At 35.6% G+C, this 27,524-nt stretch overlaps 1 protein-coding gene across 2 annotated transcripts in view; it reads right to left on the reverse strand.

The window, feature by feature from the left end:
- Nucleotides 1–1,391: 1,391 nt before the first annotated feature.
- The window catches only part of BLOC1S5 (biogenesis of lysosomal organelles complex 1 subunit 5), a 54,506-nt gene continuing 28,373 nt past the window's right edge, over nt 1,392–27,524 (reverse strand). Inside the window, exons 4-5 of one of the 2 annotated variants that reach the window (XM_027603765.1) lie at nt 26,129–26,187; nt 1,392–1,592 (exon numbers count right to left, since the gene is read on the reverse strand). In XM_027603765.1, coding sequence (XP_027459566.1) covers nt 1,467–1,592; nt 26,129–26,187 — 185 coding nt within the window. In that variant the 3' untranslated portion in view covers nt 1,392–1,466. Of the gene's footprint in view, nt 1,593–13,264; nt 14,777–26,128; nt 26,188–27,524 lie in introns of those variants that run through there. The other variant, XM_027603764.2, reaches the window with a different exon arrangement.

Here is a 27,524-nt window from a genome sequence, read left to right on the forward strand (position 1 = left end):
GAGGGGTTTCAGTGGAGGAGTGGTACTGAAAAGCAGGTTGGAAAGGTCTCAAGGAGAATACAAGGTAAGGTAAGTGGAGACAGAAGCAAATTTTCAGGTATTTTACTATAAATGTTAGCAGATAAATGGACCTAAGGGTAAACGTGGAGCCTCTGGAGGGCATCTTGGGTCTAGATGGTAGTTATAACACATTTGTAATATGTTAAATGAATGATTCTGCATGATCCCTAAATTTTTATCTTTTCATCTGAAAAAAACAAATAAAAGAAATAAAATTAGTTTAATTGATTATAACGAATGTTTGAAACATGCATTTTTTTTCCTGTACACATTTAATCAAGGTTTTGTTTTGCTGCTTGTTTGAGATACAAGGTGGCATACAAATGGGCATCTAGACGTGGCTCAGCCAGTCAGTTGGCCACAGCAACTATGAGTATTGTCTCTTACTTTTCTCTTACTATTATTGTTCTCCTTTCCCTAACACTTAAAAAGGGAACTTGCCTTTTTCTTTACTAAAATCAAATCTAGATGCTCCTAGGTGGCCACTGGAGATGAAATCTCCACTGGAGAGCAGTAACCAGGCCTCGTGGGTACAATGCACACCTGCTCCTTGGAGATCTCTCCCTACTATCACCACCATGTACTTTATGCCAAGGGACACCTCCTTCCCGAATTCCCCCCACACAACTGAGATCATATTGGAACATGTAAAAAAGGTTTCACTGAGGATTTGGGGGCTACAAAATGGGAACAGTCATAAAATATAACTAGATAATCTGGTTTATAAAACATACCTCACTCATCTTTGGCTGAAGCACTCCTATCAAGAAGACTCCCTGACTAGCTCCATGTGGCAGGGTCTATCTGTAACCCCAAGGAATGCTACCAAGTGTGCCTAGATTTCTGAAAGTCCAGATGAGAAGGGGAGAGGAGGGGAGAGGTTCTCAACCCACCTGGTCCTAAGAATCACCACTTTCTCAGGTGACTGACAGTAATGTCCAGGCATTCCAGGACTCAAGTACAGTCTCACTCTGGGTCCTTAAGAAGATACCTACATGAGATTATAAGACAATAAACCCAGGATCAAGAGATACACATATATCAGATACAGGAAGGTGTTTTATTATCATCTTATAATTGTAGACACCACTGGGACCTGGGATCTCTACCACCACCCTAACTCACTTCATGGTAACCCAGGTCTGTGACGGCAGGGCCAGTCTGGGCAAGAAAGAAGGGAAAAGAAATGAAAATAAACCCTTAGGAGTTGCTTTCTACAGCCATTGTCATTTCTCAAGCCCCGTTTTAAGTCCTAGGCAGCAACTTCACAGCCAACTCAGTCACCTCACAGAACATCCCACACTTAGAGAACCTCAGACAAAATGTCTGAAGTTCATTGAATCTGCAAATGAAGAAACTTTATCCAGTGATGGGTTTTAAAAACTATTATTGTCACCTGAGTACATTTACAGATGTGTGTTGAGTACGCATGGTGGTGGTAGGGAAGGGTGCTTCTCTTCTGTCGTCTGCTTCTTATTCTCAACAAATTCCAAAATCTCTTCAGCACCAGATAAGAGAAACTGTGACTTCATCTGGAAACGAGATGGATAACATTCTGTTTTGAGACAGTAAGTAAAACAATGGAAAGGCAAGCAGACTGGTGGGAGCCAGGCCTGGGGATAAAGAAGGATTTGGCCTAAACTGTATTAGTCTCTCTTCAGGAACTAAGGGATTCCTGCTTCCTCTGGTCCTACCGGGGAACATTACTTTCAGGCTACAGCAAGAAGGGTTCATTCCGGGTCTCTCAAGTTGAAACTCTAGATACATTTCTCAAAAAAAAAAAAAAATTAAATATAGTGGCTTATAGCCACATACTACTGGTACTACCATTGGCACCAGATATTTTGAGACATAATAGTTTTTGTGGGCTAGCTAAGTGCCTAATCACTATGTACATCATCGTTTCCATCTAGAGATTTGTTCCAAGTTCGAAACAGATGACCTAAATTTTAGAAAAATATCTATACTGGTTAATTGGGAGTAATTATGTGTGTGTTTGAAGAAGGTAAGATTTCAAGTTTCTACTTTTGCAGTATATAGTTCACCTTAAAAGCTTTCCTAAGAGAAATAGCAATATTATAAATTAGGTGACAATAGACCAGAACATTGATGGTGTAGACTAAAAATAATGGAACATATTAATCTAGCCTATGTATTTCTTCATATTCAATCACTGGTAAAACACAAATGTAAACAGTGAGGATAATTCAAATCTTCCTTAACCAAACCCATAACTAGCTCTGTAATATGGAGTTTCCCTTGTTTAATACACAGTCAGCACATGTTCTCAGCATGGGATATAAAACATATTCTCTGTCCTTGAACAATTTAGTCTTCTGGGAAAGGAAACAGGAAATCCTTAAAGAGGGGTAGCTGCTTAATAAAACCCCATAGTATTTTCTCACTAATTATATAAAAGCAAAATATCTAAAAGGTGAAGAGAAGACCCTTCAATATCTTTTTTAATTTCATAGTGATGATATTCTCAAAAGAAAAAATTTGGTCACTTTGGATAACAATTAAGAATGTATATGAAAAGGAAATATCCCAATCTGAAACTGTGCTAGTAATTGGCGTAAGTAATATAAATAGCGGGTGCCTGGGTGGCTCAGTCATTGAGCGTCTGCCTTCGGCTCAGGTCATGATCCCAGAGTCCTGGGATCGAGTCCCACATCAGGCTCCCTGCTCCGCGGGGAGACTGCTTCTCCCTCTCCCACTCCCCCTGCTTCTGTTCCTGCTCTCACGGTCTCTCTCTCTGTCAAATAAATAAAATATTTAAAAAAAAAAAAGTAATATAAATAGCACATAAACATATCTATATATGGATGTTAAGAATTCCTACTACCTTAAATTCCAAACCAAGATCTTCATCTCTATCCCTGCCCTGTCTGGACTAGGCATTGCTGTTTTCAGCTACATTCTCAAAATCCATGAGCAGGTTAGTAATTTCCTCTATCAAACAGTCATTCATCTGAGTCTACACAGTAACCTTCCTGTAACTTTCATAGTGCCACTTACTCTAATAGTCTCATTACATACAGGATAAACACAAAATACTCAAGTTGGAAATGACGTGAAAATTTTCTAAGTGATGTGTTTAAGTCCCTGTATAAATTTAGTGATGGAAGCATGACTAAAACCTAAGTCTTTTGGCTCTCAAACCAGTGCGCCTTCCAATTCCTAGTCTTCCCTATCACTGCCTTCAACATCGAAGAATCCGTAATTGTCATTTGAATTTGCCAGGAGTATTTCCATCTATGTTTTTGGTAAACAAGGGTGGAAACCAAGCTTCATTCACTTCTTTATCTCTGACATCTACTGACGAATAGAGTGGCTGGAATATAGGTGTTCCATGTGTTTACTGAACTAAACTGAACCAGAAATATTTTGCCATTCTTTTCATTCTCTAAATCCTAATCAATTCAAGTTTTATCTGTATTAATAATAGAATGACTCTCTGTTTACAATTCACAAAGATAGTTCCTACCTGGAATTCACTTATTTTAATCATAAACTACGTGCTTGTATATAATGGGGTTTGTGTACGTACACACACAGACACACACACACATATAAAAAATGGTCATTGATATATTAATATTATGGTCCTTGGTATCATATTGTCTTGGCTTTTCTATTTTATTATCATATGTACAACTTGATTATAAATTCCTTTAAGATTGAGGACTATGTTGACTGTGTTTATCTTGGCATAAAATCCAGACACTATACAATGTTCCAGTGAATAAATACTCATTAAATTCTACTTTGGCTTCTATACCAGGTGGGGAAAAAAAATGCCCTGACAACCAGCTCTTCCCATTATTTTCCACCAATTATATAATTTGGTCTCTAAACATTCATTTAGAAATTATAACTCTACCTCACTTTGGAGGAAAGGACCAAGGGCTTTTCAAAATTCATCTGAAAACATTCCTGGGAATGCTGTTTCTTGATTTGGTTTTGGTTACACAGCTGCAACCTAATCATCTGTGCACTAGTCTATACTTCAGTACAAAGTCCAAAACATCACCTGGAGTTTTTTACTATATATTTTTACTGCTAATAAAACCCTCACATCAATAATATAATGAAAAATCTGTATGTTTGAGACATGAAGGAAAAAAATATATATAATTCTCAAAAGTACTCCTAACCCTCCAGAAATCCTGTACATACTTTCCTACATTCTAGTATTTTTGTTCAGTAATGTAACTTAAATTATCTCTTACACATCTTTGTTCATAGATGGTATACACCCATCTATACAGAGCAGCTTAGATGGGGGGGGGGGGAAATTCTGTTATCACAGTGACACCTGCTGGTTTTAGTTATATATTTCAGACTCCAAGTGCAGGACAGATTCCCTAGCAACAAAATTTTGCTTAGTACAATTAAACTTTAATGTTTTCCATCTTAATAAATTACTTATTTGATGTATAATTAATTTTTAAAGCAAATTTAACATACAATTGGCCACATTTTTAAAATTCTGTGACAATGGTCTTACTGTAACTTTATAAACTATTTTCTTAGAAAAAGTAACATTTCCAAAAAAGCTGTTTAAGCCTTTCAGGGTACATTAAGTTTTTTAAAAAGTGATTTGACTTGTGGCTTCCTTTTCAAATTCTCTACAAATATATTTTAAGGGAATGCATTATATTAAACCTTAAAAACATTTAGAACATATTTTCTTTGTAGAATTGTAATTTTTGCAATATAAGCAATTTCATAAAAGTTGAGAATTACATCTATGCAATAGAGAAACTTTTAAACTCAATCTAGCTAACCTCATATATTGACTTTTTTCTCTCAGATTTATTGATATTTAATTGACATAGAACATTACATTAGTTTCAGGTATACAATGTGATGTGATATATGCATATATTGCAAAATGGTCACCACAGTAAATTAACATCCACCATTTCAGTTATAAAATTCTTTTCTTGTGATGAGAACTTTTAAGATCTATTCTCTTAGCAACTTTCAAATACACAATATAGTACTATTAATTGGTCACCATGCTGTACATCTCATGACCTAATTTATTTTCCAACTAAAGGTTTGTAATTTTGACTCCCTTTGCCCATTTCACTCACTCCCCACCCCCACCTCTGGCAACCACCAATCTGTTCAGTTTCTATGAGTTTGATTTTTTTCTTTAGATTCTATATATAGGTGAGACCCTACAGTATTTGTCTTTCTCTAACTTATTTTACTTATAATGCTCTTAAGGCCCATGTGAAAACTCATGTTTTCACAAATGACAAGATTACCTTCTCTATAGCTGCTTAATATTCATTCCATTGTGTATATATAATCGCATTTTCTTTTTCTATCCAACCGCTGATGGATTTAGGTCATTTCCACATCTTGGTTATTGTAAATACTGCAATGAACATAGGGGTGCAGATATCTCTTCCAGATAGTGGTAAGGTTTCCTTTAAATATACCCAGATGTGGAACTGCTGGATCCTCTGGTAGTTCAAGTTTTAATTTTTGGAGGAACCACCCTACTGGTTTCCAGAGTGGCTGCACCAATTTACATTCCCACTAAGAGTGCATGAGGGTTCCCTTTTCTCCATTATCTTTGCCAACACTTACTATTTCTTGTCTTTTTGATAGTAGCCACTCTAACAGGTGTGAGGTAATGTCTCATTGTGATTTTGATTTGCATTTCTCTGATAATTAGTGATGCTGAACACCTCTTTAGGCACCTGTGCGCCATTTGTGTGACTTTTTTGGAAAGTTGTCTATTCAGTTCCTCTGACCATTTTTTACTGAATTTTTGCTTTTATGCTATTGAGTTGTAGGAGTTCTTTATATATTTTGAATATCAACCTCTTATCAGATATGATTTGCAAGTATTTTCTCCCATTCCACAGTTTTCATTTTATTGATGTACAGAAGCTTTTTAAAGTAGTCTCACTTTTTGCTTTTGGTATCAAATACAAAAAAATCATCAAATGTCAAAGAGCTTACCCCTGTGCCATCTTCCAGAAGCTTTATTGTTACAGGTTATGCAATGAAGTCTTTAATCCATTTTAATTTTTGTGTATGGTATAAAATAGTGATCTAGTTTCACTCTTTTTTGGATGTGGCTGTCCAGTTTTCCCAACACCATTTACTTAAGAGACTATCCTTCCCCCATTGTATATTCCTGATTCTTTTGTCATAAATTAAATGACCATATGGTCACATATACATGCAGGTTTACGTCTGGGCTCCGCTCTCTATTCTGTTCCACCGATGTATGTGTCTGTTTTTATGCCAATCTCATACTGTTTTGATTACTATAGCTTTGTAACATACTTTGAAATAACCAAGTGTGATGCTTCCAGCCTTGTTCTTTTTCAAGATTGCTTTAGCTACTCAGGGTGTTTTGTGGTTCCATACTAATTTTAGGATTATTCTATTTCTGTGAAAAAATGCCATTGGAATTTTGTTAGGGACTTAACACAATCTAGCTAACACATATAATCTATAGTAATCATTCTGAATTTGGGTAGTACAGACATTTTTATAAATTGTATAAGTCTTCCAATCCTTCAGCACAGATTATCTTTCCATTTATTTATGTCTTCTTCAATTTCTTTCAACGATGTCTGGTAGTTTTCAGTGTACAAATCTTTTACATCTGGTTAAATTTATTCCTGGGTATTTTATTCTTTTTGATGCAGTTTTAAGTGGGATTGTTTTAATTTCACTTTCTGATTTCTCTTACTTTCTTGTTGTTACTGTATAGAAACACAACTGATTTTTGTGATTTTATATCCTGTAACTTTACTGAATTTGATTAGTTCTAATAGTTTTTTGGTGAAATCTTCAGGGATTTTCTACATATCATGAAAGAAATAAAACTATGTATTTGCAGATGACACCGACTTCTTTTATAGTCAAATTTTTCACCCATACATGGTGGATAAATTATTTGCTATGAAGGCTAAACTTCTCCAGGCCTGCCTGGTCTCAATCAAACTTGATTTTCTTTTTTTATGTTTAAGGGAGGAAAACAATTATTCCAAAGGAATAATGGGAACATATTCTGTATTCACTTCCATTTTTAAAAAGTATTAATACTGCCCACGTTGACTGTGGAGTGGTTTTGCTGGCCAGGAGGGCTAAATGCATTGCAATGGGCTTGTATTCCCTTTCTCCTTTAAGTAGAGGCTGGACCACTCTGGCCTGGTGTGTGTGTGTTGACAGTTCTCAGCGACCTCAAATCATACAGCAGTCTGTTCCCTAGTGGCATTTATCGGCCTTTTAACCTTGGCCACACTCATATTATTTTCCATCCTGTGGCACAGTCTGAAATAGTAGTAAATACCTTTAGTAATTCAGAATATTTTAAAAGACAGAAATTTCACATATTGGAACTTATTAATCTTTGGTTAAATTTCACATGTTGACTTATTAATCTTTGTAGGACATGAAGCATTCTTTTTTATTTTTATTTTTTTTAAATATTTTATTTATTTGAGAGAGAGAATGAAATAGAGAGAGTACATGAGAGGGGAGAGGGCCAGAGGGAGAAGCAGACTCCCTGCTGAGCAGGGAGCCTGATGTGGGACTCGATCCCGGGAGTCCAGGATCATGACCTCAGCCGAAGGCAGTCACTTAACCAACTGAGCCACCCAGGCGCCCCAGCATTCTTTTAAAAAAAAAAAAATTTTTTTTTTAAAGAAAAATTGAGGGACACATCTATGCCATGGATTTTCATGACATTATTTATGGATTAAAAAAAACATAAAAGAATTATTTATCTAGCTAATGCTGCTGGCTCAATGTTAGGTGAGCAAAACACTATATTCCCTGTATTTCTATCACTTTACTTTTTTTCCAAAGAACAAAGTGTATAAGTCTTGATTACGAGGATGAAGTAAGATTAAATTACATATAAGGCACTTAAAAGTACATTGTAAACTTTAAGCTATAAGCTGTGTTATACAAATGTGAGTATTGGTTACTTACCTTAAATCAATTTTGATTATTTCTGCAGAGACCATTTGAATCTTGAATTTTTCTGAGGATCAGATGTTAGTGTACTTCTTAATTCACTGCTCTGTGCAGTGCATCACATGTAAAAATGTCAGTTTCCTTTTTTTTATGGAACATAAATATGAAAATATCAGAGGAAATACTGCTTTGTTAATTTTGCCAGATCAATCACAAGAAAGCACTGTTTTTAACAGTTAATTTTAAAAATGAGAAGGAAGAACAGGTAGTGATATGACCGATTTTTAACCTTCCATTCATTCTGTGACCTTGAGTTGCACGTTATTAATATCAGTATTTACTGGAGTTGAAAATTAATGAAATGATTTTAAAACTTTCCTGAAGGACTAAGAACTACTAGAAAATACATGTTCTATAATGGTAGCTTCAAATATTTTAACTGAATGAATACTTAAAATATTTTTCTGGTATTTTTCATCCTGAGATACAGACTTACAGCACCAAATGGCAAAAAAGGAGCCTCTAGGGTACAGTTTCAGGAAAGGCAGTCATTATGCTAAATTCCAAAGCAATAAAACCCTCTACTTTTAATTTGCAATGGCAACCAGAACCTAATACATCAAAATACATGTACATTAAGAAACAGTTCAGAAAGTGAATGGAAGTGTTCAGATGGAAAGCCTATTGTGTTCCAGGAGCAAAGAAGAGAATCTATGATGTATCTGGGAAGCATCTGTGACTCCTCCAGGTTTTTAGGGCACTTCTGGTTTAATACCACAGATCTAACCTCTAACTACATATCCGTATTTATTTACATATTCACAAACCACAGTAATGTCCTAAAAAGAAAAGAATCCAAAATGAAGTATTCAGATAAAAGTGATCAAGGTTCAGAACAAGACTACTATATTCTTATTGGTCTTCAGTAGCTCACAAGCAGTAAAAAGAATCCAACAGAAGTAATAGAAATAATCAAATTAGTTTGCAGATAATAAATAATCAAATGGACAATATTTGGCACAATAATTAAAAGGAAAGGTATCGCTTTTTATACCAGAATATATGGACATTTCTTTTGGAGGTAAATTTTAATATAATAAAATCAACACATACTTGTCTAACATGCTATTTCTGCACAGGGAAATCTCACTAGCTACTGAATGTCAAGAACACTGGGGAAAAAATTTAACTATTTTTTTTTTTATTCATGGCTGAGTAATGGTAAATAAATGGAAACAACTGAAGGTAGATAGGAAAGAGTGAAATTCCATACCATAATTTAGACTGGGAATTGGTAACTGTCCTAAAGACATTCCTCCACCTCTGTAGCCTAGAAGGGCCCCAGTTTTAAGGAGCCACGTCTACACGGGGGACAGGAATTACACAGTTTGGGACTGTATTAGTCTCCTCTGACTGCCCTAACAAAATACTACAGATGGGGTAGCTTAAACAAAAGAGATCTGTTACCTCACAGTTCTGGAGGCAGTGAGTCCACAATCACAATTCCAGAAAATTCAATTTCTGGTGAGGCTTGCAGATGGCCAATTCTTGCCGTGTCCTCATATGAACTTTTGTGTGTGTGCAAGTGGAGAGAGAGTGCTCTGTTGTCTCTTCTTCTTTTCAGAAGGACGCTGTGTTATGGGATTAGGGCTCTACTTCAGTTCACCTTAATTACCTCCTTAAAGGCGCTACCTCCAAACACAATCACCTTGGGGGTTTGGGCTTCAACATATTAATTTGGTGGGACACAATTCAGTTCATAACAGGGACTGAGCTGGAGGAAGAGAAGGACTGATGGACCCCCAAAGGGCACGACTCTCAACGAGTAAAGCAGGAAATACCTCAGTGTGCCCTTCTTTACTCCAAGTAGGTCTGCGGAGAAAAGTCTCCCCTAGGAATGCTGACACTCACATATGTCCGAGGACGAAGGTCACACCACCTGTGAGCGTGTGTGCACGTGTGTGTGCGCGCACTGAAGCACAGGGGAGACACAGGGAGGAAACCCAAGATGAAAAATGAAGTGATCCAGGGTTGGTCGTGCCCCAAGAAACAAACTGGTAGTTCAAGGAAAAGAAAAACAGTATCCTCTCTATGGGAACATATTTTAAATGAAAATTCCCCAAAATAAAGTTTAGAAGAATACCAACTCAACCAAAATCACTGGTCTTATTAGAAAACAAATCACTGTAACTGTTTCAGACAAAACAACATATACAAATTTAGATTTAGAGCCACAAAAAAGGAGAAAAATATGAAATTATCATGTATAGAATGTAAGTACATTTAATATGTTTTAAGAAAAGAGAAAGAGGAAACAATGGGACTATCCCAAATGACCAGGAATGTTTGAGAAACAAACAATTCTTTGGAAATGAAAAAAACAACTATAATTAAAAACTCAATAGGTTATAAATAGGTTAGAGATGGTGTGAACACAAGAATTAGGGAACTGGAAAACAGATTTAAAGAAACTATCCAGAATTCAACACACTGAAGAAAAAGAGACAGAAAATATGAAACAGATATAAGAGATACAAAGAACAGAATGTGATGATTTCCTAAAGGAGAGAATGAGCGATATGCAATATTTAAAAGAGATAATGGCTGAAAATTTTCCAGAATTCATGAAAAGCACTAATTTTCAGGTTTAGGAAGCTCAATGAATGTGTATAGGATAATAAAAAGAAGTTAAAAAAAAAAATACTGGAATAGGGGCGCCTGGGTGGCTCAGTTGGTTAAGCGACTGCCTTCGGCTCAGGTCATGATCCCAGGATCCTGGGATCGAGCCCCCGCATCGGGCTCCCTGCTCGGCGGGAAGCCTGCTTCTCCGTCTCCCACTCCCCCTGCTTGTGTTCCCTCTCTCGCTGTGTCTCCCTCTGTCAAATAAATACATAAAATCTTAAAAAAAAAAAATACTGGAATTAAAAAAAAAAAGAAATCCACATTGTATTACAATGACTTTAATTATAAAACACCAAAGATAAAAACTGTAAACAATGTGAGACAGATTAGCTTCAAAGGAATACCGATCAGACTACAACTATGATTTCAGAAGCAACAACGAAAGCAAGAAGACAATGAAAGAATATCACTAAATACTGAGAGAAAATAAGCATCAATCCATCAATCTGGAATTGTAGAGCCAGCTACCTTTCAAGGATAGTAAAATGATAAACTGTGGGTAAGTCTAAATAAACACTGACTGTATACAATAGCTATTTTTGGAGTTCAACTGAGATAAATTAAAATTCTAGACACTAACTGATTGAGGAATCAAACTCTGTTCAAAAGTCTCTGGTGTTGGGCGCCTGGGTGGCTCAGTTGGTTAAGCGACTGCCTTCAGCTCAGGTCATGATCCTGGAGTCCCGGGATCGAGTCCCGCATCGGGCTCCCCGCTCAGCGGGGAGTCTGCTTCTCCCTCTGACCCTCTTCCTTCTCGTGCTCTGTATCTCTCATTCTCTCTCTCTCTCAGATAAATAAATAAAATCTTAAAAAAAAAAAAACAAAAACAAAAGTCTCTGGTGTTGAGGGAGACAGTAAAGATACTAACTTTAGATTTTGTTAACTATGCAGATTAAATTTCTTGGTAAGCACTAAAAGTTAAAAATTGAGTTTTACCTTCTAAACTAGTAGAGGGAGGATAAACAGGAAAACAAAATGAAAATTAATCTATAGGAAAGCAAAAACAAAACAAAACAATGGGCAGTGAGGAAACAGAAAAGGTAGGACAATAAGCACAAAAGATGATATAAATGAACCCTAACACATCAATAGTTTCAACAAATTTAAATGGATTAGATAGAAAAAAACCCAGTTATAATTTTTAAGTTACAAATACTAACCAGCTGATGTGTGTAGCTTATGTAAATTAAAAAAAACCCCACAGAATTAAAAGCAATAAAAAATGAAATAAAAACATTACTAGAAATAGAGGCTATGTCAACAAGATTCAATTCTAAGCTTGGAAGATAAAAAATTCCAAAGTCGTATGTACCTAATAACAAAGCTTCAAAATATAGGAAACAAAAACTGACAGAATTACAGGAAGAATTAGAAAACTGACTAGAGTATGAAACTTCAAAGCATCTCAGAATCTGAGGGATTACATAGAAGGAAAACAACAGTAAAACAGAGATAATTTGAACAACACAGTAAGTTTGGTCTAATGGATACCCAACAACTGGAAAATAGCATATGTTCAAGTGCTAATGAAACACAAAAACTAACAATATTTTAGGTCATAAGGCAAATAAAAAAATTTCAACATATCAGTCTTATACCAAACCATTCTCTAACCACAATCCAATTAAAGAATAAATCAACAAGAACAATTTAAAAATCTACAGGTTAATAAATGAAAGAACTGAAGAAAAGAAATGAAAAAACACCCACAAATAAGTCAAAAAAAAGAAATCATAATGAAAAATAGAAAATACTTAGACCTTAAGAATATTTTTATAATACGTTAAAAAGGCAGAATGTTACTTCAACTTGATCATTACAAAATAATCCTGTGAGCTACGCAGAACCCATTTTATCTCTGCTCAACAGCATAAACAGAAATGTTGTAAATTATGTAATTATTAAAGTTAATTTTTACATGCAAATATCTATCAAAAGTGATTTGGAAACTGGGAAATATAAGTGAAAATATTAAGGGGAAGGCAAACCAACCGTCTCTTTTACACACTATGTTGATTAGCTAACAAAGTTACAAAGAAAGAATTTAATATCTTAATGTTGACAGTTCAAAAAGCTTACCAATTCATTTTGGTTTAAGGAGTCCTTTAGATCCTTATATAAAATATACAAACTTATATAGTATTTATTATTCATATGAGAGGAACAAACACTATCAGAAACCTTGGCTGCACAAGTGAAGTAGTCACTTTTGCTACCACATTTGCTCTCACACACAGTCCTGATTTCTCAGTCATAGCATCTGTTCAAATGGTGCGCTGGCAATTAATAGCATTCCAGAAACTGCCTACAGTACAAAGGGAATTTTCATTTAAGGTTCCCCTCCCTTTTCATGTGTGGGCTATTTTTGGAAGTATGGTTTTATTTTTTTCCATCCACTGAAAGAGAATTAAGAAAATTCCAACATGCCTTAGTGTCAGCAAGTGCTCTTTTTAGTCCAGGTACCAGAGAATGATTGATGAACCTGTCAAGCCTACAGTAGCGGACAGAGAAAGTTGGCAGAAGTTCAGTGTTACTGAAAGAAATCTCAAATACTTATTTCATCTCCTCTATTAACTTTAATCACATTTTCAACATGCAGCCAAGAATGAAGCTTTACAGTAAGCCATAAATTTACACAAGCAAGCATTGTCACTTTTCTGCAGTAGCAACACTGAGATAACACAAGAGAGTTGGGTATTTTCTTTCTTGTGCCTTTCTTTACTGGAGAGCAATAAAAAATATTTGAAAGATTTATCCATACCTTGAATTCATTCGCCATATATCTCAGAAATTATTGCATTTCATTTGCTTGGTTTATAGCAAATAAAAAAATCAACTTAGTTTCTCAATTAGACTGTTAAATGCAGATTTTTTGAAGATCACAGTGATGACAGAATTGGTACATGTTTCATCATAATACACCTGCTTATGAGAACAGACGTTAAACACTAAAAAAGGATTTACATTTAACATGGATCATTTGCCATGTGGGCAAACATTTCTGGTTTATTCAGAGCCAGAATCTTTATATGGTTCCAGAGGGACTCCTTGGCAGATTTTGCTGATTACTCATTAAACAGTTGAAACATGTATAGACGTTATTTATCTTACAAAGCTTACCGACAGCAAAACAGACACAAAAATGAGGTAAATACCATGGACAAGATTATGGTTCTTGGAAAGGCTAAACGTCAAATATATTTTTGGTAAGATTTTCCTTCTAAGTATGTTTTAAAAGCTGAAAATATTAAGTGCCGGAAGGCCAGAAAACTTAGCAAGTGTGTTTTGTCATTCAGTGAAACACTTATTATGCCATACTACAAAATGTGTAACCTTTCCCAATGGGCAGTTCAAAGACCAACGTGGCCATCTTTGTCTCAGCAGAGAAAAGGTTTTGCCTCTCACCTCTCTTAAATATGATCTCTGCTCCAAAGACGTTGTTTTTGTCCACATTACTCATGGAATAACACTGTATACATTCTTCCAATAACCAAGGACGTTATGACAGTAGCTATTCTATCTGCCTTCTAAGCCACAGTAACTAATATTCACCCTATGTGAGAAAGAATTAAATTATTTTTCTAAGAAGTCTATACTTACAGTCCTCTGAGATAATCAATGGAAAAGACACCCAGTTCTGATTAACAAAAAGCAAATTTATCCCATTTTTCCTCCTATCCTCCCCATTCAAATAATCATATATAGGCACTTAAAACTGGAAAGATGTAGCACTCTTCTTCTATTAAACAATTAAGACTTACTTTTCTTCTGATATAAGAGTGCCATCGAATATATTGCTAAGCTTGAAGCAGAGGCTAAATGGTTTGGTGGGAACAGTTTTTTGGGGGGAAGTCAATGTTCTCTTATTAAATTGTCACTGTTGTGGTTAAAGTTCTTAAAAGGTTGAAAACTTTGCTAGGTCCTTCTCCATGTCGGCATATTGTTCTTTAAGCCTCTCCATGGCTTTTCTGTGTTCTTCATCCACTTCAGCCTGTCTGCTGTGTTGTTCTTTCATAAAATCTTCCCACTGGGTTATATGCTGTTTTTCACTAGCTATTAAATGGTCATTAAGAATCTGAGAAAAGAAATTTGAAAGTCACATGACATTTTCCAGACAATTATTCCTCTATGCAGAAGAGACAAACATAACTTTACCTCTTGATATGGGCTACTACAGCAATCAGCTTGAAAGTCACAATGCTAAAATTGCATCAGTTTTAATGTCCAACAAGAACATGACAAATTAGAAATATCTAAGGCTTCTTTACTATGACTGAACATGGATGGGTAACCATATTTCTGAAATTTCAATAATGTCTAGTATCTTTAAATGACAAAATCAAATACAATCCAAGTAAATTTTCATACCTCTATTTCTTCTCAAATTCCATTTAACTGTACTTAATATTTAAATCAAGTTTAAAGATTATATGTCCAAAGAGAAATAAAGATGCATGTCTTACATAAAGTATTTTTTCAATGCATTAAAAAAGATTTTAAATTCAAAAAAGATTTTGGGACTCCTGGGTGGCTCAGTCGGTTAAGTGTATGCCGTCATTATCTCAGGGTCCTGGGATGGAGAGCCCCGCATCAGGCTCCCTGCTCAGCGGGGAAACTGCTTCTCCCTCTCCCGCTGCCCCTCCCCCTGCTGTACTCTCTCTCTCTCTCTCTCTGTCAAATGAATAAAAAATCTTTTAAAGAAAATTTAAAAACAGATTTTAAATCTAAAAAAGATTTAGAGGCATAGATTATTAGTCACTGGAAGAGAACTCAAGACATCTCTTCTGGCTCAGTTCCATTCCTTAAAGTAAATAAATGCCAAAAGCATCTGTGCAAATATCTTAAGTTCTTGAGATGTCCCTTAATACTTCTATATAAAGGTGAAAAAATTTTCTTTTGACTACCACGATAAAGATAAAACAATGTATAAGTGAAAAAGGCGTAAGTTTAGTACAATTTCAATTATCTTTGAATATGTACAACAAAGAAAAGCTCAACAGGAAAAGAGAGTATGAAAAATAGCTTTATATCCCTGCCTTAAATGTTCTACATACATGTCTTTACAAGTCTGGATAGAGACTAAGTTCTATGAAACAAACAAACAAAAACTGTGACAGATGTAAACCATAAAAAGTTATAAAGCACCTAAAATCATTATAAATTCCAGCACTCTAATGAAAACAGGACACCTGGTATACTCAGATACTGGTGCCCAGATGCTTGGTCACACCAAAAAGATAGCTAATAGGAAAAAAAATGGGAACTGTTTTCATGCTGTCATCATGTCCCTGCTGCTCCATTTTCTCTCTCATCTGAGATGATGATAAGCAGAATGAAAAGGTGGATAAATCCATCATTCTCTAAGTATCTACGAAATGCATGCTTTTGCTACTTGTTTTGCATATCTTATCTACTCCTAAAAACTGCTCTTATAAAATTACATTATTTTCACTTTACAGATGAAGAAGTTAAGGTTTAAGGACAGTAAATGTATTTCTCTATGGTCACTCAGCTACTAAGTTGTAGATTCAAACTTAGGTCTTTGTGATACCCAACCTATGCCTTTTTTATCCAAAGTGTGAACTGGATCTTTCCAGAGGAAGGTTTATACAGGTAGGAAAAGTCTCTTTTACAAGACAAAAACAACTATTACAAGAGCTTTTTCCTGCCAATGTGATCTGACCTTCCTCCGCATGGAGGCTTTTCAAGTGAAAAGAGGTTGGAGTGAGTCTGAAGTCTGCATTAAAGTCAAACATTCCCCTAAAGTATGTGCCACAGACCCCTGGGACCTGCACAGGGACTACAGTGTGGGGAGAGAGGGTTAGGGAGGGGTTTGCTGGTGGCAATAAATTTAGGAAACAGGTTAAACAAAATTCAGAACTTTACTTCTTGAGTTTTCAGCCTCACGGATTGTAATTCTCCAAAAGATGAATAAAACATGGAGTTCATTAAACTCTTTTCATGGTACTTTGGCAAAAACTATTATATTCTAAGAGAAAAGCCACAATCAGACTTAAGAGAGAAGAATATGCAAATAAACTTTCTCAAAATGGGATCCTGCTTTAGCTGTAAATTATTTTTTAATAAATACAGAAAATACTAAACGTGCACTCAGATGTTGTTTAAAAGATTTTTCTTTTTGGGGCGCCTGGGTGGCTCAGTTGGTTAAGCGACTGCCTTCGGCTCAGGTCATGATCATGGAGTCCCAGGATCGAGTCCCGCATCGGGCTCCATGCTCCGCGGGGAGTCTGCTTCTCCCTCTGACCCTCTTCCCTCTCGTGCTCTCTGTCTCTCATTCTCTCTCTCTCAAATAAATAAATAAAATCTTAAAAAAAAAACATTTTTCTTTTCTTTTTATTCTTTTAAGATATGCACCATAATTGGCTCAGCCGACCCTGTGATTTGGACCACAAGGCAACGGCCCTGATTCCACTTCCCACCAGAGAGCACTTTTTCCAGTGCTACTGAATGGAAAAATGATGATTTGGGAAGCATATAAACCTCACTTCAAATTCTGGTTCACTTGCTACCAGCTGCATGACCTTGAGCAAGTTAAAGTTTCTTTAATTTTAAAATGAGGAAAATACTTCATACTCATAAATAAATATTTATGAAGACCAGAGGTATTACATGTCAAGTTCCTAGCTCACTGCCTGTGGAACTTAATGAAAATTAATATCACTATTATACAAATTATAAGCAAAACATCTAGAAGGAAGATCAAACCACTTTTTATCTTCCCCATTTTCTGCCCTTTAATTTTAATAATTTATTTTTTATTTTACTAATTTTAATAAATTTAATAAATTATTTAATTTAATAATTTACTTTTTAAGATTTTATTTGAGAGGGAGAGATCCCGCGTGTGCGCGCGTGCGCTTGCATGTGTCGGGGGGGGGGGAAGGGTGAGGGAGAAGCAGGCACCGGCTGAGCAGGGAGCCCAAGGTGGGGCTCCATCCCAAGACCCCAGGATCATGACCTGAGCTGAAGGCAGACACTTAACCGACTGAGCCACCCAGGCACTCCTAGTTTTAATAATTCAATTTCAGCAACAGATTCTTGTAATAATTTGAACAATACAGGCAACTCAAATAAAAGTGAGTTTCCCCTTCCCATTCCTATACTCAATTCAATCCTCCTTGATGATTCTACTATTTACCATTTGGCTCTAAGAAAAGAATTTAAGATGTCACTAATTATCAGCATGTCTATTTTGTAGTTTCAGAATATTATGACTAAAAACATATATATCCAACTAGCTTTTTCACGTAAGATAGATCACTTGCTTGGCCTCACAGTTCAGGTGAAAAGAAGTTGAATGCTGACTACTCTCTAATCCAGCTGAAAATCTAGTCTTGCTTTCTTACCAATAAGCTCATGAAGTCACTCTTGGAAATGCTGATAAATGAGGTAGGAAGAAATGATAGGCATCAGCCTTGTGGGGAAGGAGAACACAGATACAAAAACTTAGAACACACAGTATTTGAGAACATTTCCTACAGAGAAACACTCTAACATCCTGAGGACACCCCCATACTCACCACAATGTAAAACTGTCTATTCTCAACAATTCCTGATTCGTAAAGAAAGTTAGCCTATAATAATTCTTTTTATGAAAACCAGAAAAGTACGAAATACATTTTTAAAGATGTCCCCCCAAAATAAAGTTATGAAAGTGTGTGCTTGAAGAAGATAAAACCTCAGCTCTGGTAAGCTTGGCTAGATGGAATGTTTCATTTTCTAAGATTCCTAGACACATAAGGTTTTATTGTATGTAAGAGCAGAAAAATCCCCAATTAGCTGTATCTTACATATCACCTAGGCAAAAAGTTAGAAAGTATTGTACGACAGGAGTGAAGGTCATCCTAGGGTATAGCTATTCAAAATGTAAGGAAATGCAGTCTGGCCAGTTGTAACTTCACTGGAATAGAATGACAAGGAGCTGAGCAGCTGCTTCATCGAGAGCAGCACATAAGGTCCCTCCTGACAGACTGTCACAATACTTCCTCGACTCCACTGAAGCCGTTCTGACGTCAGCGGGCGCCCCAGTTCATATACGAGGAAGTTACAGAAGCCAAGGACTTGGCCCGACATGCCAGTCAATCTGTTCACAACTACAAAGAACTCTCGGAAATAAGGAAAAATCTTTTATAAATACTAAGCTAACTGCAGACGATTATCACTTGTGCACATCACCTTCAGGAACAGCAATTCTGCTTTTATGTTCAAGAAATGGGGTTCTAAGTGAGATTCAGTCTGAAGTAAGTGTTCCTTTCATTAAAACACATTTGAAAACAATGATCCGATCGAACTATAGTTAGAGTCACACAGCTTCATCTAAGTCTGATAGCAAGTGATAGCTCCCCACGTACACACCAAATCCTTTCTCTGGTATCCTTTTTCCTGGCATTATTAATAGTTCAGTGAGTACTAAAGATTATTTCCTGACGTTTGTACAAACGTATCTCTTTAATAACACAATGGAGTCGCATTACACAGGAGGGTCTGCAGTTTTCTCTTTTCAGTAACGACACACCATGTACCAGGGGTACAGCAACAGCAGGAGGGTGGGGGAGCCCCGCCCTGGGTGCAAGCAATAAGACAGTGTATTGTCGGTAGAGAATTTACATTAAGGACACAAACAAATGAAAGACTGTTTTTTATCATCACCAGCCACTGACGATACTGAAAAAAGTCGGTGATAAAATACTCCTCCTAAACCAAAAATCTTTCTCTGATCTAAAGTTCTAAACAATTACTGAAGTTATTGTTGAATTTTAATAATATGTTTCAAATTAACACATTTTTATTGTTTATCCTTTAATAAACTTTGTATTTTACACTGAAGTTAATTTAGAGGACTTCCAGTTACATAACCAGTCCTGGACAAAGATGAAGTCGGCTATACATGTTTATTTCCAAAGTAAATACCAAACAGTCCAGAATCATTTCAGCTTTCTTTAGACACTAAGCCCCTCCAGCCCCCAGGGAATTCAATATTATTGCACTTAAACAATGACAGTAAAGCAAATGCAGATAAACTCTGAATCAGTTCAAATCCATTATTCTATATGACCATTTTTTTGTACTTAAATTTGAGTATGTTTTTATTTATACCTAAAATTTTTATACTGTAGGGATATTGGGAACCATTAGAATGACTGCCAAAGAATAAAGACAGTATTGCAATTTCTGGAATTTATTGTGACACATGTTTTTTATGAAGCTCTTTCAGACTTATTCTTATGCTTAAAACTTTTCTGAACTATGTATCTATTGCTTCATGTCAAAGAAATTTTTCAAAATTATAATAAAAAAGCATTTTTAATCAACTGAGTCAAAACATTAATTTGTCTATACTATTTATTTAATTTGAATAGTCAAAGATCAATTCAATGAGGTTATTAACAAATCTGCGTAAGAATCAAAAGCAAACTGTAATATTATTCATTACCATAACAGACAACATGTAGATGACAAGTTTTTTTTCCTTTTTTTTTTTTTCAAAAAATAATCGATGTACTTAAATTTATTAATCTCTTACCTTTTTCCTTTGGTGTTATAGTACTTTTTTAAGTTTTTTATTTTTTTACTGGTGTGACTACATATATGAAGTTAAAAACACCACCACCTGTATTTTTGTTCTTGTCATTATTCTTTAACATCAGGCTTATTATTAAACATAATTTTGTTGGGAGTGGTAAAAAATGGTCTATTCTAAGTGTCAAATATGGTATATATGCTGCTCCTATAGAGACATATTTCCATAGACACACACTTAGAACACGGTAGAATCAAGAGTAAAAATCCAGTTTTCTACTCTTTTTGCTACATAATGTTGTTTAAACCAAATATATTAAATTATTAGTCTCAGGATTGGCTCTGTTTTAAAAAATGACAGAAACTAACAAGTATTTCACATTCCAATTTCCAAAAGTATTAAAAGCTTTAAAAAAACTGACTGAATATGCCTGAATAGGCAGAAAAAAGTCTATAGGCATACACTATGAACCACTCAGGGATTTATATGTGCTAATTTTCAAAACAAAAGTACAACTAACTTTGAAATAGTTTTTCTTTTTCTAGCAAGAGTTTATGAGAGCATGTGGTATTAAAAATCAAGTCACACCAGAACCAGATGAGTTTACTGGTGAATTCTACCAAACATTTAAAGAAGAATTAGGGCGCCTGGGTGGCTCAGTTGGTTAAGCGACTACCTTCGGCTCAGGTCATGATCCTGGAGTCCCGGGATCGAGTCCCACATAGGGCTCCCTGCTCAGCGGGGAGTCTGCTTCTCCCTCTGACCTTCCCCCGTCTCATGCTCTCTCTCTCATTCTCTCAAATAAATAAATAAATAAATCTTTAAAAAAATAAATAAAGAAGAATGAATACTAATCCTTCTCAATCTCTTCAAAAAATTTGAAGAGGAGGGAAGACTTCCCAACTCATCCTGAGGCCAGCAATGTCCCAAGACCAAAGCCAGATAAAGACACTGTATGAAAAAAGAAGTGCAGATCAATATTCCTGATGAATACTGATATAAAATCCTTAATAAATTACTAGCAAACGGAGTTCAACAGCATATTAAAAGGGTCGTCATACACTATTTTGTTCTTGGAATGTAAGGATGGTTTGAAACACATGAGAATCAATGAATAAAATATACTACATCAACAGAATGAAGGAAAAAAACACATTAATCATCTCAATCTAATGCAGAAAACGTATTAGTCAAAGTTCAAGACATGAACTTTTTTTTACCTTACGTGGTAAAAACACTCCACAAACTAGTGATAGAAGGAAACTATCTCAACATAACAAAGGTCAATATGTGAAAAACTCACAGCTAGCATCATATCCAATGGCAAAGAACTGAAAGCTTTCCCTCTAATATCAGGAAGGAGACAACAAAATTTTGCTTTAGCCACTTCTACTCAACATAGTATTAGAAGTCCTAGCCAGGGCAATTAGGAGGGAAAAAAAGAAGGCATCCGAATTGGAAAAGAAGAAGCCAAAATTATCTGTGCTTACAGACAGCATAGTCTTATATGTAGAAAACCATAAGGTTCCACAAAAAAAAACACTAGAATGAACAAATTCAGGAAATTTGCTGGATACAAAATCAAAAAACTCAAAAATCAGTTGCATTTCTATATACTAATAATGAACAATCCAAAAAGGATATTAGGAAAATTCCATTTACAAGAGCATCGAAAAGAATATTTGGGAATGAATTTAACCAATGAGGCAAAAGACTTGTACAGTGATAATTTATATATACATACATACATATATATATATATATATATATATATATATATAAAATGGTAATCTCATTAGAGATAAATTTAAAGAGAAGCCAATCCTGAGGCCAAACTATGTCTAGGAATAGGTCTATAAATGAACTCTGAGATACATAATAAGAACAAAATTTTGCCTATACTATAGTCTAAATCAGTGAGTCTTACCGGTGGGGGGGGGGGGCGGTTTAACCACCATTTAATTTTCTCTTGTCCCTCAAATTTTTGGTTATCACAGCACAGATTAGGGGGAAGCGCTACTGGCATGTAGTGGGTAAAAGCCAAAGATGCTTCCAAACATCCTACAAAGCACAGGCCAAGCCACCACAACAAAGAATTATCTGTTCAAATGTCCACAGTGCAGAGGTTGAGACACCCTGACCTATGGGAAAACTCTGAATTGGCCAACTAAGGCCTAAAAGGCCCTTTCAAACATCTGTCAGTAATACACTATCATTAATTTTACCAAAAAATAAAAAAGAATTTACTTCAGTAAGAAGTGTCAGAATAACAGCTATTCCTTTGCATTTTCAAACTCTATGACGAATGATGTATATGCTATTTCGTTGCTCTCAAGAAAATAATCACGCAGGGGTGTAACTAAATCTAGTAAATATCTGCAGACAAGATGAATCAAAGGATTTGTATTTACTTTATTATTATCTCTACTCTGGTCGAATATGGCTTCAAAAGTTGACACGTGTGCATGAACCTAAGTTTAAACTACTGACAAGTATTAACAGCTTGTTTCCCTTGATGGTATATTTTTAAGTCACTGAATTTTCTAAACTAGTTGTATTTTCATTTCATTACTTTTTTTTTTTTAAAGATTTTATTTATTTATTTGAGAGAGAGAGAGAATGAGAGATAGAGAGCATGAGAGGGAAGAGGGTCAGAGGGAGAAGCAGACTCCCTGCCGAGCAGGGAGTCCGATGTGGGACTCGATCCCGGGACTCCAGGATCATGACCTGAGCCGAAGGCAGTCGCTTAACCAACTGAGCCACCCAGGCGCCCCTCATTTCATTACTTTTAATGCTAGCTTCCAAAATGCAACTTTGTACTAGAGGGTAGTTTTCAAGACATATGTCAAATAACTGGGGAATGTGCATTTATTGTTCTTCTGAATGTACTTTTTAGGTATCAATTGTGGGAAGTGTAATTTGGATGAATGATGTTTATCATAATTTACTTCCCACAGAATTCCACATATTGTCTTGACATAAAAGAATTAAAGATTAATGGCAATAGTCTATTTTATTCCATTACTACTCCCATCTCTTTGTTCTGAGAGCCATTCAAATATACAAAATGTAGCCAGCAGTATAACCAAGGGCAACAATTAACATGAGACTGTAAAACCCAGTTAGAGGTCAATTTTGCTTTGTACACATTTGCTAGATGAAAATTTAAACTTTATGTCTATATCTTTTATATATATATATATATATATATATATATATATATATATATATATATATGTAATCCGAAACCTCTGCCATGTCAGTTTTGGCAAAAATCAGATATAGCAGTATCAAAAAAGGGTCCTTAAAGATAGATATTTCAAATGTTCTGCTAACAGATAAGCTCTAAAAAAGAAACAAAGACTAAAGGTTTATTGACCTGCAGAATATAAAGAATGTTTACTTTTCTCTGAGCACTGTCTGAGAAATGCATCTTTGTGTAACATTTAGCTGTTGAATTTTATTCAATTATCTTGAGAAAAGAAAATAATCAGAGTGGATTCTTACACATTTAGCTTCGTAAATGCCATAAAAATTCTTAGTGAAACACATTTCAGTACATTCTAAAATATTGATTTTTAATATGTATTCTACATTAAAAAATAGTTCAGTAACATTCTCTGACATAATACCTATTAGAAATATATTTAAAACTAACATAATCTAAGGACTTTATTATTTCTTGAGGCCATTTTTATTCAAACCACAGTACAGTATCTTAGTATCTTTTAAAGAAATTGTGAATGGGTGGGATTCTCAAGAGCTTCACCAACTCTAAGAGACCACAGCAGGGTTCTTACCCACCTTAAACAATAATCGAGCTGGCAGGGGAAAAATGATGCCTTCCACTAGGGGTGGGATACAATCTGCAAAGCTGTTTCATGTAGATTATATAATACAATTTATCTGGTAAGTAGAAAAATCAATCTATCAGATAAGTATAACTGGTTTTTATTTTGCAGATGAGGAGCTTGAAGCTCAAGGACTTGTGTAAGAGGATACAGCTAGCTCAACAAAGGAACTACCAGAAGTAGAAGATTCCAGGTATTTTCTCACCAAAGCTGGTCATTTTCCTACTTATATACAGTTAATACACCAAATGTGAGAAAGTTCCAAGTGACAAGAGGAACTATTCCAATTATAATTTAATTTTAGGTTAGTTCTACTCAAGAGTGACAAGAATTGACATTTCATCACAATCCTAACTGTTCTGACAATCTCTCAGGAAGAAAGGCCAATAATGTATGAGGGCATATTGATGTCAATCTGCTTAAATCACATAGTAATAGGCTACACAGAACACTTTTTTTAATTTTTATTTTGAAAACCAAGAGAATTGCTTATTTACAGTAACAGCCAGTGTTCTATCAAATAGTGTTTCTGTTTCTCAAAACCAGAAATGCTCCTGGTGCCCTCAACCACAAATTGTTTAATATAGCATTCAAGATTCTCCACAATCATCTCCAGAAATATCCACTTAGATCCTCTACATAGCAGCTGCGTGGGACTACTGACTTCACAGCCTTTTGTCTTTGCTTACCCTGTATCCCTCACCCTACAATATCTTTCTTCCCATCCTCCATCAACTGAATTCCTACTCACTGATCAAGGTTGGGCTTGAATGCCACCATCTTCCTAATACATTACTCCTTCTACCAAGATCCTACAAAGTTCTTTGTAACTTGACCACAGTTCTTACTTTATCCTACATCATACTAGTGTTAGTAGTTTGGGACTCCTCTTCTGGACTGTTAGTTCCTGAGTGTATGATCTGCCTTCAACTTAAACTAAAATCTTTCATCCCCAGTGGCACCTCGCAAAGGAGAGAACTAAAAAATATCTGCTGTCCAGCCTGGCATGGCCCACATGAGCTCCAGTGCCTGCCTTTACAGTGCTCTCTGGACACTGCAAGCACTACACTCTGACAGATTTCCCGGCATGGCTTTGCCTTGCCATTTTATCAACATGCTCAGGGGCCCTGCTTCCTGACCCAGCCTGCTAGGACCCTACTCCTCCTGGGCAGTCTTCCCACCTGCCTGAAATGCCAAGTCCTTTCAGTAAGGCCCAATTCACCAAATTGTTGAATTTTTAAACTCTGTATCGATATTTAGAATTGAACAGAAGGTGTAGAAACTTAAACTCTGGCAAGGTTTACTTCACTGCATTTTTATACAGTGCAGATCTGAACTATTATTGTGGATTAACCACAATCCATTCCAGAGAAATGGAGATAGTAACACTTGTTCATACATAAAAGGCATTACATTCACAGTGATTTAGTATTTTCAATATTTCTTAAAAAGTGTATCTTTATTAGTTTAGAACAATGATTAAGTTATAAAAATACTTTATGGAAATTGTAAGTGAAAACAGCAAATCATCACAGGAACTTAAATTCTTGTGCTGTTTTTCCACATCTGAATTTATGTAAGATATACTTTCAATAAGCAAAGCACTACCCAGCAAGTGATTCACATACTTTTAGGACTATTCATTAAATAAACCATCCACAGGCATGAATGCTTCCTTTTCTAGAAGAAATATACTCATCAATGCTTCAAGTTTAAATAAAAGATTTATATTTCCAATACGGTGGGTATTTTTTGTTCTATGTAAAAGTCTTAGTCTCTGTTCTCAATCAGACAAATACCAAAAACATGGAAATGTTGAAAAAGGAAAAAAAGAGGTCTGCAATTTGAATTAGAAAAGTATGGATGGGGCAATCATGTGCTCAAACCTCCTCAACATTATCTTCAATGAATTAGCCATTTTTAAATCACTGCATAAAGAAAACAAATTTGGAGATTTTTTTAATCAAAAGCAACTGCTAACAATTCAGTGATATTAAGAGTTATAGACCCCATTAGGCAAATGATCTACTTTTACCTTCTTTCGTTCCTGCTCCCTCTGTTGGAGTCTACAGACAGAGTCAGAAGCTGCTCGCACTGAAATAAAACAGACAATGAGTTTCAATCAGCAGCCCTTGTTCAAGACTTACCTGAAAAAAACAAAACAAAACAAAACACACCAAAACTTGGATTGTTTTAGATCTCATGATAAAAGAACTGATACTATTTTGGTCGTGGTGAGGTGGCTAGAAGGGAAAAAAGAAGTTTTGCCAGTATATTCAGGATGCCATAATTAGAACCACCATCATTCTTGAGCCTTGAGGTACAAACCAAGGGCATTTTAAGTACTAATTCCAATGACAAGTTGTCAACAATGACTTCAGAATTCTCCAAAAAGATATAAAATGCCTGATAAATTTACCATTACATTCTGATTATGTCTTTACAGTGTGTCTCTTTGATTCATTCACCCTCCCTCCCTTTTCTCATTCATACGAACTTCTCTCTTGCAGGTAGTGCTTGATACCTACAATGCTTCCACAACTTTCTATTCTTGTTTCTCCTCTCTTATCTGTTAATTCATCCTGGCTGCCATTGCCAGATTCAAATTTCTCTGGACTGTTTTCATTGAGTGATTTCCCTTTCTCATGGACCACAACTACTAGTAATAATTATTAGAGTTATTTATTGAGTATTACTAGTGCCCAGACCCATGCTAAGTACTTCCCATGTATTATTCGTCTTAATCCCACTTTCCTATTAGGAGAGGATCATTGTCCCACTTTACAGATTTTTGGCATCTGTAAAAAACTGAGGTACAAAGAGAAGGTAATACGACTAGTAAGTACAGAAAGCAGGATTTAAAATCAGACCCCTGCCTCTAAGGACTTGGCTCATACCCTCAACACTCTATTCCTCTTATGATCTCATCAATGAAACTGGTCTTCATCCATCAGTTTTTCAGACCCTTTCATTTACTGGACCCATCGTATTTCTGTACACAAATGTTTTCGCTTATTTCACTGTTTCACATGCAGGTTAACAGCGAGCCATAGTCAAATCTAGAGTTGACTGCTTAGTTGCATAACTTGGCATGTTTGCTTGCGCGTTCATTCACTTGTTTAATACTGAATAAGCACCTACTATGTGCCAGGCGCTGTGACTACTGCAGCTCCTAGTGCCTTAGCACCTTAGTTCCTCATCTGTAGAATGAGCATAAGAACTAATACAAGCACTTCAGAACTGACATTAAATGAGATAATACGACAGAAGCTACAATGCTTACAAATAATTGCAATATTAATGCCACTGAGAACAGTTCTTCACAAGGTGTAAGCAGTCAAGGAGTTAAGTTATTATCACTATTATTCTTCTTACTGTACTATCCCTATGGAAAATGCTTTCCTTATTCCTTTCTTCTTTTTTTTTTTTTT

Source organism: Zalophus californianus, chromosome 7 (assembly GCF_009762305.2).
Source record: "Zalophus californianus isolate mZalCal1 chromosome 7, mZalCal1.pri.v2, whole genome shotgun sequence".
Lineage (NCBI taxonomy): Eukaryota > Metazoa > Chordata > Mammalia > Carnivora > Otariidae > Zalophus > Zalophus californianus.